At 37.6% G+C, this 17,175-nt stretch overlaps 1 protein-coding gene across 3 annotated transcripts in view; it reads left to right on the top strand.

Moving 5' to 3' along the window:
* Nucleotides 1-16,853, top strand: part of LOC136876396 (uncharacterized) — a 291,352-nt gene extending 274,499 nt beyond the window's left edge. For 2 of the 3 annotated variants that reach the window (XM_067150335.2, XM_067150336.2), the window contains exons 15-16: nt 14,979-15,914; nt 16,604-16,853. In XM_067150335.2, coding sequence (XP_067006436.2) covers nt 14,979-15,914; nt 16,604-16,612 — 945 coding nt within the window. In that variant the 3' untranslated portion in view covers nt 16,613-16,853. The remainder of the gene's footprint in view (nt 1-14,978; nt 15,915-16,603) is intronic. The other variant, XM_067150337.2, reaches the window with a different exon arrangement.
* The last annotated feature ends 322 nt before the right edge of the window (nt 16,854-17,175 follow it).

Below are 17,175 nucleotides of genomic sequence, written 5' to 3'. Positions count from 1 at the left end.
ATTGTGAAACATATTAGAATCCATTTACTTTACATACGTGGCCGGTGGTACAAGGTGTACAACTTTGCTTCCGCCGTTTTATCCCTAACATTGGAGGCTTTAATGAAACAGATTACGTACACATGTATCATTCAAAGTAGTGTCCATCGCTGGTCACGACTTTGTCCCACCTTTCGGGCAGTGTTCGAATCCAGTGTCGAAAAATTGTTCATCTTTTGAAGCGATCCACGAATCGATCCAATTTGTGACTTTTTCATGAGATCCGAAGTGTCGGTCAGCCAGGCCATGCTCCATTGATCGAAACAGGTGATAATCAGAGGGAGCAATGTCTGGAGAACACGGCGGGTGGGGTAGGACGTCCCATTTTAACATTCCCAGATATGTTTTTACCTCTTTTGCAACGTGGGGTCGAGCGTTGTCGTATTGCAAAATCACTTTATCGTGCCTCTCGCTGTATTGCGGCCGTTTGTCTATCAATGCTCTGCTCAAATGCATTAATTGCGTTCGATAATGGGCACCTGTGATTGTTTCACCGGGTTTTAACCCCTCATAGTACAAGACGCCGAGCTGGTCCCACCAAATGCAGAGCATGATCTTGGAGCCGTGAATATTCGTTTTTGCCGTCGACGTTGAAGCATGGCCGGGATATCCCCATGATTTTTTGCATTTAGTGTTATCGTAATGAACCCATTTTTCGTCCCCGTTCAATGTCTCTTGGTTTCAACTCATACGGGACCCAAGTTCCTTCTTTCTGAATCATGCCCGTGGTCTTGAGAAGTTTTGAAATGGCTTGCTGTGTCACTCCCACTGATCGTGCCAATTCTTCTTGAGTTGGACACGAGTCTTCACTCAGCAATGTCTCCAATTCTGCATCTTTGAAAACTTTCTCTCTTCCACCACTATGCCGGTCTTCGACGTTAAAATCACCGTTCTTGAAGCGTTGAAACCACTCATGACACGTTCTTCCACTAATAGCGTCCTCACCATACGTACGTGAGAGCATTCGATGAAACTCAGCCGCTGTTTTCTTCATATTGAAACAAAACAGTAACACCTCCCGCAAATGCCGAGAATTTGGCTCGTACACTGCCATGCTCAATCGAGAACAACTTTATGATGCAGACATGCATCGACTAAGTTTGAATGGGGTTATGTTGTCCGAGGTCCAAGCTAACTGCCTGACGTCTGCGATCTGTTTCGTTCAACCGCTACGCACCGTTGTCACCATCCATTGGCAAACGGCAGAAGCAAAGTTGTACACCTTGTATTATTTCTGAAAAACTACATTGTATTACAAGCTGCCACAAGTTTCTGTTTTGTAAAGAAGTTTTATATTTCTTAACCTGTTGCTGCGTTCGAAGACTGATTTGAAGAATTTGGAAACAAAACACAAGTTTTACATTAAGCCATATCTGTAGTTTCATCAAACACTAGCCAAGGCAGTTCCTTACACCATTCTTTTTTGAATTTTGTTTTACCTGGTTGTAGGCCTACTACAACTGTCACATTTTACACTTCAGGTTTAACTTAATTTACAGGCTCTCTTGCTGATGTACTGGAAACCTGAACTCCTGTGGTGATTATGGAAGAACCAGTCATATTTTCTGCATATTTTCCTACCATATCATCATCACCATGATAAATTTCCCTTACCTGCTTAATATGTATGGGAGTTGTGAAGAATTGTGTCAACCATTAAAATGTAACAGTACCTCAGATTCAGATTTTGACTACATGTTACTCTGAAGTAATAGGTACACAGTTCTTCCACCAAAGGCTCTGCTGTTGTAACAGGTGAGGGTCAACTACGTTATGCACATCGACTATCCTTAGTCATTAGTGCAAAGTCTCTTGTTCATTGATAGCACAGGCCAGAGTAAAGTGTAGCTTCCACTGAAGTCCCAGTCTCATCCATGGCTGTGACAATATGGAAGCTGCTGGGGTATGGGTGGTGCTGAGTAATGACATTCAGAGCACGTCTAGTGCATCTAAGTGTTATGAAAGGTGTTGCTCAGAGGGTCAGTCGTGCTGCAATAGCACTTTCTGACCCAGTGAGGAAAGCAATGGCAAACTACCTCACTCCTCATCTTGCCTAGTACGCCTCATTTTGGTGCTGCCATTGGTTTTTGCGGTTTCCTTATAACCTCATAACTTTTGGTGGTGCTACTTGAGGATCCAACCAGCCTCTGGGCTGATGACCTAACAGACAGATACATAGATGATCCTGTGCAGAGCAAAAAAAATTATCTATGGTCTCGCACTTGTTTATTTTCGAGAAAATCATTGCATGGTTTTAGTAATCCACATCACATATGTTAGATGGCTTTTGTTGCAGGTTGATGGGTAGGAGACAAAAGAAAGTATGAAAAAGAACAAAACAACTGAAAACAGATTTTTTTCTCGGGGCCAAAAATTAGGCGCCATTAACAAAAACACAAGTCACTGTGGCGACTTGGCGCCCAGGACTTCTGCACCCCTGATATACAATAACATGAAAATATTTATTCAGAAAATTCTAATTTAATTGTATGTTTATTTTTTCAAGTCTTGCAAAGGATCAGATTCACCCTTCATGGTTGGATAAATCCGATCGCACATTGGGTAATTCTGATTGGCATAATGAAACCCACGAAAGCCTCACAAAAATGCAACTTATATTATTCTAATGCAAAGATAAGCATTTACAAATTAACAATACTGGTTGCCACCAAGCGAGTTGGCCGTGTGGTTAGGGTTGCACAGCCATGAGCTTGCACTCGGGAGATTGTGGGTTTGAACCCCACTGTTGGCAGCCCAGAAGATGGTTTTCTGTGGTTTCCCACTTTCACACCAGGCATATACTGGGGCTGTACCTTAATTAAGTCCACAACCACTTCCTTCCCACTCCTAGCCCTTTCCTGTCTCATCGTTACTAGAAGACCTATCTGTATCTGTGTGACGTAAAGCAAATAGTAAATACTAGTTGCCTACGTGTAGGCAGATGACCATTGCTTTGACAAAATTCTAGTGTTCTTATGGAATAGCATTCATAGTTTAGCCTGCCCTCTGTTAATTTTTAGCTCATTAGTCACTTAACTTACAGCGTACAGGCCTATAACCTATATTTCCCCACAGATAAACTGTTTTCTCTTTTTGGTCCCCACATATATTTTGTGGAACCACTTTCCCTGGCTATGAATCCATTCCTTAAGTGTGAATCATCATTGGACAAAAAACAAAACTGGCTCACTTTTTTGTCTTTTCACTTGCGGCTGACATCTTCATCACTTGAATCAATAATATTTTTAGACACTGAACGCTTTAATGTCTATTTTCCTTTGGAGTTGTAGGAATTTAGGTGTCAGTATACATGCGGATTGCTTAAGTCTCCTTGATTTTTCCACCTTCATAACCTTGGTTTGTGTAGGAAGAATAGTGAAAATTGAATTTTTAAAATCTATGTTGTTAAATAAACTTGAACAATCGATCAAAATCACCTGCCAATGTGTAATTTTCGATTCATTGGCAACACTGGAAACTTATAATACAAAATTTCTTTGGTTATGTTCAGAAAAAGAGCATATTTTAATCTCACATTTGTTTAAAAAAAAAAGAACTTTTGAACCCCTATGTATTTGTGAACTGAAAATTCTTAAATTAGTATGTAAAGAAAACAAGAAAAACAGACAGTACTGTTACAGATTTACATTTCAAATTGATATCCTTTGAACGTGCCTAGAATAGTCTTAATGGCCTACACTCAAAGTGCCAAAGTAGTTTTCAACAGAAAGCTTACTCAGTGTTCACCAGGTGGCGTTGCCCGGTGGTACAAAAATTGCGGCCAGCATATGGAATATCAATCACTTTCGGATTTACCTGCCTTCAGAATGTGATTGGAATTGCCTTAAGTATTCATTTATAATATTGCTATATCCAAAAAAAAAAAATGTCTTGTAGTGTCTCTTTCGAAATTATATCCCTTCCCTAAAACGGTAATCCTAATCCAGACCTGTCACAAATATTAAACTGAACTAATGGAAAAGTACATAAAATTTAAAAAGTGAGAGTACTATTTTTTTAAATAAGGTCTATGTTGTAAGGTACCTATACAGTATTTCCTCATTATTCATTTCTTATTCCAGCTAATGCCTTCGTTTTATTGAACATATTTGGAATTTTTAAGGAGCACGGAACTCGAGGTGAATTGCTATGACTTGTCTTTAAAGAAGGTACTAATCTTTCTAGACTAACCTTGCTGTGTGACAGCATTAGATTATTTCATATATACTTGAAAAACTTCTAAAGTTGTCACACTGAGATTACATCAGTAGACATGTTTGCCATTTTAGCCATTGGTGGTAAGTTACGGTAGAGGAAACCTGGAGTAGCAAATTAAATTAATTCAGAATTTGTACTTGTCATGTTTATTATTGATGTTTGGAAGCGTTCTATTACTTTTACTGCTTATCAAGGTGTAATATGGTATGTGATATCATGAAAACTGCAAAAGAAGGTGATTTAATAAAAGATGGCGGAGGTGTTTAAGTGCAACTTGCTGCGCTGTATGGAAAGCTTGAACAATTGCAGGATGAGAATCTGTGTACAGGAAAACAAGGCAGTGGTGATGACAAAATATGCTAAAAGAAATATATTAATATTTATTTTTTGAGCATTGAATTTATTTTTACCTATTTGAAATTAAAACATGGAATAATTCATTATTCATCTACATAAGTTCATCTCATTTTAAACAAATCTCTTTTTAAACATAATAATTGTGAAAATATCCCTCCCATCCTTTGAGACTTCTTACTGGTTCTTGGAGCTTGTTTGTAACATTTGCCAAAATTAATTCTATTTCTGGCTTACTCTTCTAACTGCAGGTACTGTAGCACCATCACCAATCCTTCTTCATGCCAGCGTTTCGCCCTTGTGTGCAACCAGGAATGACACATAACAAAAGAGAGTATAAATGATCCACAAATTTGTATTGATATAAGGTGGATCATTTATACTCTCTTTTGTTATGTGTTAATCTTCTTTCAATACGGACCAAATATGAAGTTTTTAACATTAGATAACCAGGAATGAGTTAGCTGGAAAATTTGTAATGTCCAGTAACGGACCATGTATATTGGTATTATAAATTTACTCATTCGGGATAAATATTTCAGATTCCCTATGGGAATCAAAATCTATATCATCTGATAGCCACGCAGGCATCAGTTTTTGGTAAAGAGACGAAGTCTCTCATAGTGCATTGGCACTGCCGGTGGCTTCAAGTAGCCTACGCAGTGGCCTCCACGGTATGGACTAGTCAGCATCTTGGTAGGTGTGCTAGGTACCAACTGACGAGCACAATGTAGCACACAAGGGCGAAACACTGGCAACCAGGAATGAGTTAGCTGGAAAATTTATAATGTCCAGTAACGGACCATGTATATTGGTATTATACCCCAGTTGTTCGCAGGGTCACCCGTAAGTATTTTTAGCTGTTTGCTCTTGCAAGTTCTAAGTTTTGGTAAGTTATGTTGTGAGTTACAGGTAATCTTCCTCCATTTTGGAAAGTCATTGAAACAGTCTTCTGTGAGTTTGGTTTCAAGTTATTTTTTTCTACCCAGATAATGATTGAATGCTTCTTGCAGTTTTCCCCATAATGTAGATGCATACCTTCTTCTGTTACGATTTCTTTGGTTACGTCCATCGTGGCGATGTTAAGCGACAAAGGGCAGAGGAGGTCTCCCTGTAGCACTCCTACAGTTTGTTCTATTGGCTTGGATCTTGTGAGTGTGTCATCAGTGTAGGCATAGTTTTAAGATATCAGGATACGTATGAATTTGCTTAGAGTTCTTTCCTGAGAAGTGATTCTAGTTTGGAAATCAGAATCTTTCTGCTTACTGAATCAAAGGCTTTTGCATAGTCAGTGAATAGAACATTAAGTTTTCCTTTTGCAATTCATAGAGCATCCTCGATACTGTTCAAGAGGCATTTTATGGCATGTAAGGTAGCTCTCCCTTTCTGGAATCCAAACTGTTATTCTGGGATGTCTGGTTCTACAATTTCTGTCAGCCTTTTAGTTAGTAAACTTGGCATTTAGCGTTGTAATCTCTAGAGTTATACCTCGATAAGATTTGGGATTTTCTATGTTTCTGCATTTTTTGGGGATAGTCATTTGAGCTAGGCGTTGGTAAATAATGCTGTCCGGACTTTTGAGAGAAACGTACTGCTATCTTTTAGGTGTTTGTGTATGTGATCAGGTCCACTGGCTTATCCATTCTTTGTGTTTCTCTGTTGGCTTCTTCCACTACTTCTAAAGTAAATAGTAGACCCTTGTTTGCACTGTTATTTATCAATTGCAAAACTGAGCTGTGTCACTAGTTCTTAGAAGCTCTGTAAAATATAATTCCCATCCGTCCATGTCCGTAATGAACTTTGGTTTCTTCGGTTGGAGTGCTGTGTATGGGTTTGCCTTTGCTTATTGTATGAAGAGATGCTTCTTCTGCCATACACATTTCTCCCTGTCTCATATAAGGATCTCCTTGTACGTTCTGTTCTTCTGACAGTAAATCAAATTGAGTCCCTGTGAGGGTGAATTCATACATGCATGTAGAGCTTGGAGAGTAGATTTTCTGGCTTCATACTATAGTTCAGCTCAGAGGTCTTCAAATGGTTGACTCTGGTCCGGATCTAGACCACGATGCCTTTTTTTTTCCCAGACCTGCACAGTTTATACGATGCCAAGGTTAAGAAAGAAAGGGAAAAAATTATGATTAAAAATGGTAAAAATATTTTAGCGAGTAATGTATGACTTGCATGTCCCCTGGCCTAGAATAATATTTCCTCCACAGATGACAATACTGTATTTTGAAGATATGAGTGAACAGGGTTTCTGTGTGCTCCCAATATAGCAGTGGGTGTTTACTTGGTTTTCCTCTTCCTTTCTTCAGTTAATAGTTAGCAGTTGCTTGTTCTGCTCATAAACTAAAAAATGATGTGTTGTTCGTACATACATCAATGTAAGTTGTCAATTACTTCAGTGAACATTTTTGTTATGAATTGTCAAGAGTCAAGAAGAGATGTAAAGTAGTACTGAAAATCGTATCTTCAAACCTTCTTCTTAGGTGTGCCTGAACATATAGACACGAAACGGACATATTTAATATACAATTAGACCATGGCTTTGATTAAGAGTGGGAAATTAAAGCGGAATCTAAACAGTAAAGATACCAGTTAGTACCAACAGTTCATTCCTCTTTCTAAAAATAACTACAAGTAAACACAATCTTACTATAGCCCAAGAAAATGGTTATAATAGGAACTATGTTAACAAAATAATAAATAAAATCAGGAATAAACCTAAAACTACTCTTATCAATACAACTAAAGAAGAAAAAAAGAACTATGCAACCTTCACTTTTATTAATAATCATATTTATCAAGTCACTAATTTATTTAAATGTCATAATATTAACATTGTTTTTAAAACAACTTTCTTTTTCTCTGGGGAAAGCTGAAAGACACTGTTTACAAGGACATACTGACTACATCAGATGATATGAAACAACGTATTACTGCTCCCTAGTGTAAAACAGAAGCTATTCAATACTATTTGTTGTAACCTTTAAAAAGTTACATAATATTATATATTATATTTGTTGAAACTAGTTTCAGTCTTACCAGAGACCATCATCAGTCAAAATCAAAGTTAAGGCAAGACATGAATATAAATAAAATTTATGAAGCAAGCATGAAATTCAATGCAAGACAAGTAAGGATTTGAAAAACGCTCATTCCAATCACATGTCCTGTGCAAGCTCTCAGCTTTCCTCCAATTTGAAGACTTCACCTCACAGAAGATCAGGTGAAACACTAAAATACCAGCACTTGAGGAATCTTCAAGAACTTATCAACATCATTCTGTTCACACTTGCTTCTGCTGAGCTGGGGTACAAGCTTTAGGTGATTGACCCTGTATACTGTACTAGTAGTGATACGCTTGATATCTAATGGGAATGATCATTATTAGCTTCATCGTTGAAACTCTAGATTATCAACGTCTCACCCAAAATGTATCTCATGATTTTGATTACTTACTACCATCACTTTAATTGAAACTAAGTTCAAACACTGTGATAATGTCCATGTTGCTCCTTATTTAAGGATTAAAATGTCCAGTTTTAAGGGAGGCTGGAACTGAGTTTTTGGTGAAAAAAGTAAAAATTATCGATTTTTCAGTTTATGCATATTATTGTACGCCGAACTCCTGCGGATCATTTGGCGGTGGTATTTTTCCTGTTCCGCCATTTTTAAAGTACTAGCGTGACATTTAAATGTTCGGTTGAGTCCCCATCCACTAGCTTTTACTTACGAAAGTGTGTTTTTTTCATATATACATTTTCAGGTATTTAAAATGTTCCAGCTGAACCAATTTGGTTTCAAATTCCTTGAGAATTTCATGGGTTGTTAACACCTGTATTGTCTTGATATTAACAGAAGGAATTTTTTACAATGGTGATACTTTAAAAGATAGTAGCCTTCAAAGCGGTATTTTTTTAGCTTAATTTGAGAAAAACCTGAACACAAAACACATTTTTTCCTCACATTCATGGACTACATATGCCGACTTTCTCTCTGTTAAAATTCTTTCCATACCTTGAAGTGCCTGTACACCAGTTTTCAATGTGATATTTGAAGTAACTGTTCAGCTGGAGCATTTTTATGCTTATAGATTTTAAAAAAATTTAAATTGTAAGTGTTAATTTCTCAGAAAGTTCTGTTGCTATTTTCCTGAAAATTGGTGTATGGCCTTCTGTCACCATTAGGAGACCATAAACCAAATTTCATTCAATTCTATCAATAATTACTATTTTTTATAAATTCAGTCCTAACTTCCCTTAAATTGTAACCATACATGATCGTTAAGTTTAAAGTCAATTTAGTTACGTCATAAATTTGCACACTTTCAAGAATTCAAACTTGAACTGTATTCATTTATAATCATCCAAAGAAAAATTATATAAAGCGGTGAAGACAGAAAGGAAGCCTACAGTAAAAGAATGAAAGAAATATGGGCACAGAAGAAGGAAAATGCACACCTCTAAGTACTTTGCTTATTCTTAACCTTTTGAACTCCATTACCCTTAGCGTATGCTTCCTGCTCCACTCCTAATTAATTTGTGCACTATGAACAGCTGTAGGATGTGAACAATGCAAAAGAATCTAACACAAAATATAAGTATGTTACATGAATATATTTTGCAAATTAGGCACACAAAATACATTAATCCTTGTATGTTTTCACTGTGTGGTACTTTTCAAAACAGTTTTCTGGGTGGAGACCGGGTTTTCTCACTTTCTGAATTTTGACTTTAGCATATCTGTTGGACTCGTCGGCAATTTTCTTGAATAACTCGTCACTAAAAATAAGTTGAAAAATCCGTGAGGTGTTGAGGGATTGTTCCTACCTGATGCTTTGTATCCACAAATTGTTTCATTGAATGAGAATGCAGGTAAAACAGGTTCGCCAGCTTTCCACTCGCGCCATGGTTATGGAGGAGCATCACCACCTCCGATTTCATTATCACTATCACTTTCTTCACTTTCACTTACATTATTCACTGATAAATCATCCAAGTTAGTTGTTGGTTCATCATCGTCATTATCACTGTCCACTAACTGTTCTAAAATATCCAGTTCCGTGAGTGAAAACAAAGCAGAAGCCATGTTTACATTCAAACAACAACATTTGTGAGCTTGCATACACATTCGAGATTAACGGAGCTTAAATAAGTTACCACAATTCCCGCGAACTATTGTAAATAGGAAAACGTGTTCTCTCGGAGACCGTTAGATAGCTCTACAATACCAGAACACAGCACAGTCGTCATGCGAGCGCTGAGAGTACGAGAAATTGTCATAACGAGTGGACCTCGACATCGGAGCGCAAGTCTAATATTTTAATGTCGAACCACACTCGACATAGGAGTGCAAAAGGTTAATCGGCTTATTTGCATATATATATTATTAACACACACACACACACACAGAAGAAATTAACATGTGGGTCTAACTCATCATATATTACATAACTAGAGGCATACAAATCTAGATAATGCACATCACAATTCATTTGTGAAAAGGAATAGAGGAATTAACATTGGTACAAAGGTGAGAGAATTTCTAAATTCATAACACTTGATATCAATAATGACTAAGTCGAACATAACCAGATCTATGGCTTGCTTCACATAGTAATTATTGATCAAAGAAACACAAACCTCAAAAATTCTAAATACAATATCCGTGAAAAATGAATATATTCCTACCGATCGACATCTTATATTTCCACAAATAGAAGACACCCATACAGCTCATATGTATTTAATTCATTAACACACGTCATTTGCATCATATCGTAACGCACATTTAAGGAAGACTCTCTATTAAATATAATACTGAACAATTTCTCCCGAGACATGCCATAACTAATTAAGATGCGAATTAATCACCAAATCTATTATTACAGTTCACATAGAATGTACTAGAAATTCCGGGTTGGCCCAAATACAACTGCTTCCTCATATAACATCATCTGTCCATGAACCAATATATTAGCTCATATTAATCCTCTGAATTCTGACTTAAATACAGCTCAAATGCAATTAACTCAACCTCAAACATGAGGACAATACAATCGGGAGATAGTGGGTTCGAGCCCCACTGTCGGCAGCCCTGAAGATGGTTTTCCGTGGTTTCCCATTTTCACACCAGGCAAATGCCGGGGCTGTACCTTAATTAAGGCCACGGCCGCTTCCTTCCAATTCCTAGGCCTTTCCTATCCCATAGTCGCCATAAGACATATCTGTGTCGGTGCAACGTAAAGCAAATAGCAGGGGGGGGGAAAAAAAAAAAATGAGGACCATACACGCATGTGTTAATAGCATCTCCATGGTGGCATGTTTACGTTCCTAACTAAGTTTATTTAACTGTAACACAACCATTCCTTATTTGGACATAAATCTACTAATTTCCTAACTTTAACTATGCTATCCCTTACGCTTTTTGTAGCGTCGCATTTACAATAAACTAAAATGACTGTAGTGATACTCATCTGAATCTTCTTACATCATCCTCCGGTTAGTTCGGATGACCCCACCCCACATTTTAGTTGTTCATGTTGTGCTTCTGGTACTCTGCAGCTGGTCTCCATTTCACTGCTAGGCTGAGTTTCTCCTTCTAGGTCTGTATATTCCCACATTGACTGTAGATAGTCTCAAATGATCTGGAAACTAATGTCTTCTCTGACCTTGAAGCTCATACACCACTTGTATAATTTCTCTTTACCATAATCTTACACCACAGCATAAATGTAAACACTTACCTTGAGCATGTTGTATATACGAGAATTTACCTTGTGAAATATAACTCACTTCGTCGCTGATTTCTCCTTCCTCAGAATATTTCACCAATCACACGTAGTTACAGATAAATAGGTCACTTATTAATGCCTATGTTTTCACTTGCAGAAGGTTTCACCTTAAGTTGAATAGGTGTGAAGATTGTGTCACTGCCAGACTAAATGTTCTCCCACAGCCGAGCGTCATTACAGTTCACTTGCCCGCGGTAAGAATCAAACACACTCGTGCTCTGGCCAGATCGTCTGAAAACATTTGCACTGCTTGTTGCATTGTACAAGAATACATTTCACTATCTGAAGAGTACTGTAAGTTTTTATGCTATTAAATGAGAATCCAAGTTTATATCACTTCTCGAAAAATCTTACACAACGAGTACTGTTCATAGTCTCGAAGTAATGTAAGTTTTAGAGTAGTTAAAAGTAGAGTAGTTAAGCAAGCCGTTTTGTAGATGAATTCAGAGTTCCGTAATACTTCTCGAAGCTTCTAGTTCATATCGCTATTCACTGTAATAAAATAAGTCTCTACCTAGTGCTCCTCGAGGTTTCTACTTGACTAACACTGTTCACCCTGTCAGAATGATGTACGTCTGATTCGCTGAATACAGGGAAGCAGTATGCAATTATGATTATCCTTATTGGCAGCAAACCTAGTCCAATTAGCAGACTTTTAACTAATGAAACATCAATAGGATAACAGTGGATAACAATTGCACACTGAAGATTTTAACACGACCTTATAAGAGCATGAACTTTTTCTTAATAAGAACATTTTAACATTCATAACATCATTCCTGTTTTAATTTTAAATGTGTTAGCCTTAATATGTATAAGTTAATTTTAGCAATCTACTGAAGATGATCCAATTAGGATCAAAACATGTATAGATGTGACAAGTGTGAAATCTAAGTTTTTTAAATTCACATTAACTATAATGTATTGAATAAGGAGAATACTGTTTAATAATAAATCATTGTTATAGTAATTTTAAAAATATTAATTTAGCTGTCAATACGGAAACATGAAATTTATATTTTGTGGTACGGGGAAGCATGAAACAGTTCCGCAGTATCTGTAGGAAAAATAAGACAGACTGTCGTTCGTGAACTAGCAAGACACTTAGCGTGTCACACCTCATACATCACTGCTGTTCAGTTACACGATTAGCATGCCAGGTTGAAGTATGCATTCGCCTGTATTTCTTGTAAATTAGCTCCTACAAATACAAATACGTATTTTTGCTACAGGCGACACGAACTACAAACTGTTGCATACAGTTTCAGTACACAAACAAAAATGTTGGTAGCATTCACATTCATCCTGTCATAGGTCAGTGTCCAGTTGTTGCAGGTGCAGCATTGATGACATCGTGGGTTGGTTCATTGTACTTCCTTAGGGGTCATTCCTTCATGATGTGTTCCATGGTCTGTAAAGGTGCCCCACATTCACGGGTAGGAGAATCCCAAAGTCCTCATTTATGTAGCATGGCGTTACATCTGGCATGACCAGTGTTCTCAGGAGGTTTAGTCCAGTCCACTGGTGTTTTTTCGGATGAATGGATGGCCAGGCATACCTCGTACTAGCTACAAACAATCTGTTATATACATGGATGACTTGGTAGACTGAATGGAGAGGAACAGCGTGTACAGTATCTGGTTTTTGATGCAAATGATCATGAATCCTTTAAATCTGAAACTTAGAAATCGTGACTACAACTAGATTCTGCTTCCAGTCCCAAGAAAAGTTCTAAAATACTTCCCACAGAATTATTGTCATCGTGTAATAGCTGACACGGTTATGAAATCTAGAGTGATCAGAATAACCACCATGTTTCAGATGGAATTTTCAGAAGACAGATTGGAGTAAATTTAAAGTTCAGCTTGACAGCATTTTCATATGGATTCCAAGCCAGTTCGACAGATTTATTAAAGCTATTCCCTCCATTGCCAGGAAATACATACCATGAGGCTACCAGAAAGAGTATGCCCCAGGATAGAATCCTGAATACAGATCGATTGTACAAAGATTTTTTTCAAATTCGACACAGTCGGGCTGAGTAGCTCAGACAATTGAGGGGCTGGCTTTCTGACCCCAACTTGGTGTGTTTGATCCTGGCCCAGTATGCTGATATTTGAAGGTGCTCAAATACATCAGCCTCATCATTAGATTTACTGGCACGTAAAAGAACTCCTGTGGGACTAAATTCTGGCACCGCGGTGTCTCCGAAAACAGTGGAAGTAGTTAGTGGGACGTAAAGGTAATAACATTATTATTGCAAATTTGAGACCATGAAACCATCAACAACTTCACCATCCATGTAAGGAAAGTGAATTGAAGTGGTTGAAAATATGAACTAATATGAACTGTACATGCACCAGCAGGAAAGTCTGGAATCTTCGTAGGAAGTTGGGTGTCAACTGCTCTGTAATTATACAGGAAGCTGAGATGCATCCTAAGGTAATTGGTGGAAGAAGGGTGTCAGTGTCTTTAATTCCAGAAAAAATTCACAGGGAATTTTGTATACTGTAAGGAACTGAACAAGATTCAAGAATCCTTGTTATATTATTCCTTACATCTCTCAATGTTCTCATTAACAACATGAAGATGGTCAGTTGTAGGAAATCTGGATTAAAAACCTACTTGTTAAACTGGCTGGTTAGTGCCTAGGTTATTTGCCATTCTTCTGAACAGTATCTTAAAAATTGTAAACATGCAAGACATCAGCCTAATCTGACTGTAATTTTTAATCTTATCTTTCGGGCCTTTCTTTTGTAGACAACTACCGGCTTTCATATACAGTTCATTCTTCAGGTATTCTACAAGATCTGAGGATGGACAGTAATTGGTATGTCATCTGTCGGGCCTTTCTTATGTAGAGAACTAGTGTATTCAGATATGGTCCACTCTTCAGGTATTCTACAGGATCCGAGGATTTCATTGAACAGAGATCTCAGTTTACATATTTTAAAGAAGTAGCTGCTTTTTATTTTTTCTTCTTCTTTCAATATAAAATCAGTCTTCTCTTTTGGAAAAAGCCTTGTATTGTGGAGAACTTCTGCTGTTATTGAAATAAATAGCCACAGACTTGGGCAGTATGTACTGCTTTAACAGCAGATTTCATTCAGCACTATTGACACACATTTTGCATTTTGCGGAATGCTCCTCTAGTTGTATAGTTTTATCTTTCACTTAATCAAATCCGTCATTGCAGAAAGGGCAGGAGTCAACATTTTGTGCAAAAATTTTCATTGGAAACTATAGTTTAAAGGGTTTTATACCAGTCTGAAAAAAGAACACGTAATTCCATTCCTTGCAAAAATCATGAGTAAACAACTCAAGACCTTTCTGCAGTGAATGGCTGATAGAAGAAGTTTAAAACATATTTTCCCACAGAATGTTGACTCGAGTCCTTTCTGCAATGATAGGTTCAATTATAATCAGGGCTTTACTACAGTTTGTATGAAGAGCATCCATTTTTCCACTATATATAAATTTAATGTGTATAAAATAAAAAGATTTTTAATATTTATGGACTATACTTCAGAATATTTTTGAGTGCATTTCCTGATCCATCTCTTTGTTTCAGAAGGACGGTCCAGATGCTTCATGGCTTCTTGCATCTTGGAACATTGGTGATGTCAGCAGTTCTGCCAAGCAATCAGAGATTGATCATGCTCTGTTCCGCATGAGCATCGATGTGGCAGCCATTCAGAAGACTAATCTGGCTGGTGGTACCCTTAATACTGCCCATTACAAGTGGTACTTGAGTGGAGATGAAGGAGATACCACAAATGGAGTGGCTTTTCTCGTCCACAAGAAACATGAGCCCAGTGTTAGTCTTTGGAACCCATGTGGGGGAAGGATGGCTTCCTTGCACTTCAATACTTCCCAGCAGAATATAACAATGATAACGGTGCTCATACCATCATCGGATGATCCAGAGGCTGCCACTCTCATGGACAAGTTAGAGGAGACAGTGTCTGGTTTACCTACAGAGGATCACATCCTGCTCTTGGGTGATTTCTCTGCAGAGGTGGGAAAAGAAGATCTAAGTGAAGAAGATGGCCAGTGGATTGGTTCCAGTTTGCTACATGCTAACTGCAATGAGAATGGCAAAAGATTGAAGGCCATGATGCATAAATATGGTCTGTATCTGGATACTACCAGAGGCTCATCGACCGTAGTCACTCTCGTGACTGGGAAAGAGTCTTCTCAAGTGGATCATGTTCTGTCCAATTGCAAGAACCTCATCAAGTGGATCAGGTCTACGTCTCTTGGAGACCATGGGACAGACCACAAGGTAGTGAGGGCAGCCATGCGTATGACACGTTGCATTGAGCATCCTGTGGAGGCAAGGGATGATGAACCAGAAAAGCCGGAGGAGTCTGGAGAGGAACCCAAATCTGAGGAGAAGGGAGAATCTGAAGAAAAACCTGAGGCTGATGAAAAACCTAAAGCTGAAGATGTAGAGAAAAATGATGAGACTTCTGGTGAGAAGGATGAGAAGAAAGAAGAGACAAAGGTGAGTAGGCTTCCCTGTTTTACATAATATTGAGCAGAATGAACTTGTTTACTGATAATGCTTTTTTGGACCAGGGCTTATAAAAGCAAAGAAATATATATATATATTTTTTTTTGTAGCATGTCCTTATCAAGTTTCTGGGTTTGGTTTGGTTTTGTCTGGAATTGAAGTTGTGTGATGTGATATATGTCACTATCAATCAAGAAATGCACAAGATTCTTCAGGGCATTTTCTAATATGGCTAGGTAAAAATAGTAAAAGCCTAGTCTAGTTGGTTGGAAGCATTACCACAATCAAGATTTGAGTTGCTATTTCTACTGTGGGATGTGAGAACTGTAACAGATGGTATAACTGTAAATATTTCTGCAGACCACATTTTCAAAACTTTAATGTAACAAAATACACGATAATAGTGGTAGGATATTAAATTGTACAACATTAAATGGCCGTACATTGGAAGACTGCTGTAAAGAATGGTTGTAAAGTGAATAGCATGTTCTACATATCCTGTTGCCTAGACACCTTTGCAGTTCAAGACTGATATTGCAGCTCTCATAGTCAGTGGATTCTATTTGTTCCTTTTCACGTACCCCTTATTTCCTAATCATTTATGTAGTGGTCCAAGATTATATGATATACTTTTCTGTATAGGATGGACTTAAAAACTACAACTGTTATTTTGTTCTCAGGATTCCTAACCTGTCTGAGGGCCAGCACAAGCACATGAAGAAAGATCAAGCTAGCACTTTGTTTCAATTTAATGTAGTCTGTAATAATGAATGAGATCATTTTATACCGTCTTGTCATTCCGGTCATGTATTGTATTGCTGTGTCATTCCATAAGTCTCCCTCTGGTCTAGTTGACGTCCGTAGGATAGTTTATGTTGCAAATGTAGTGACAAACAAGAAAGAGAATAAAGGTTTGTTCTTGTGAGATAATTAGTTTTATTATGTGGACAAGATTCCTATCAACTAAAATCATGAAAGTGATTTCTGTTTACAGAGGCTAAACAGGTATGTTATTAGTTCATTTGGGCATATCTATTATTGACCAAGATCAAGGAGATAGAGTTATGACATTATGAAGTCTGATTCATTACCATTCTTAGATGAGGTATATGCCTACACATCTCTATATATACTTCTCAAAAGTGGGTTTCAAGCATTAAATATACCAAAATTAATCCTGCTCTTTGGGGCTGATAATTTCAATATTATTGTCCTTCAACTCAGTTATTCATCCCACTACACTTCTGGAGTA

The sequence above is a fragment of the Anabrus simplex genome, chromosome 6, assembly GCF_040414725.1.
Source record: "Anabrus simplex isolate iqAnaSimp1 chromosome 6, ASM4041472v1, whole genome shotgun sequence".
NCBI classification, from domain to species: Eukaryota; Metazoa; Arthropoda; class Insecta; order Orthoptera; family Tettigoniidae; genus Anabrus; species Anabrus simplex.
The sequence above is the reverse complement of the archived record's forward strand: the minus strand, read 5'-3'. Positions and strand labels throughout refer to the sequence as shown.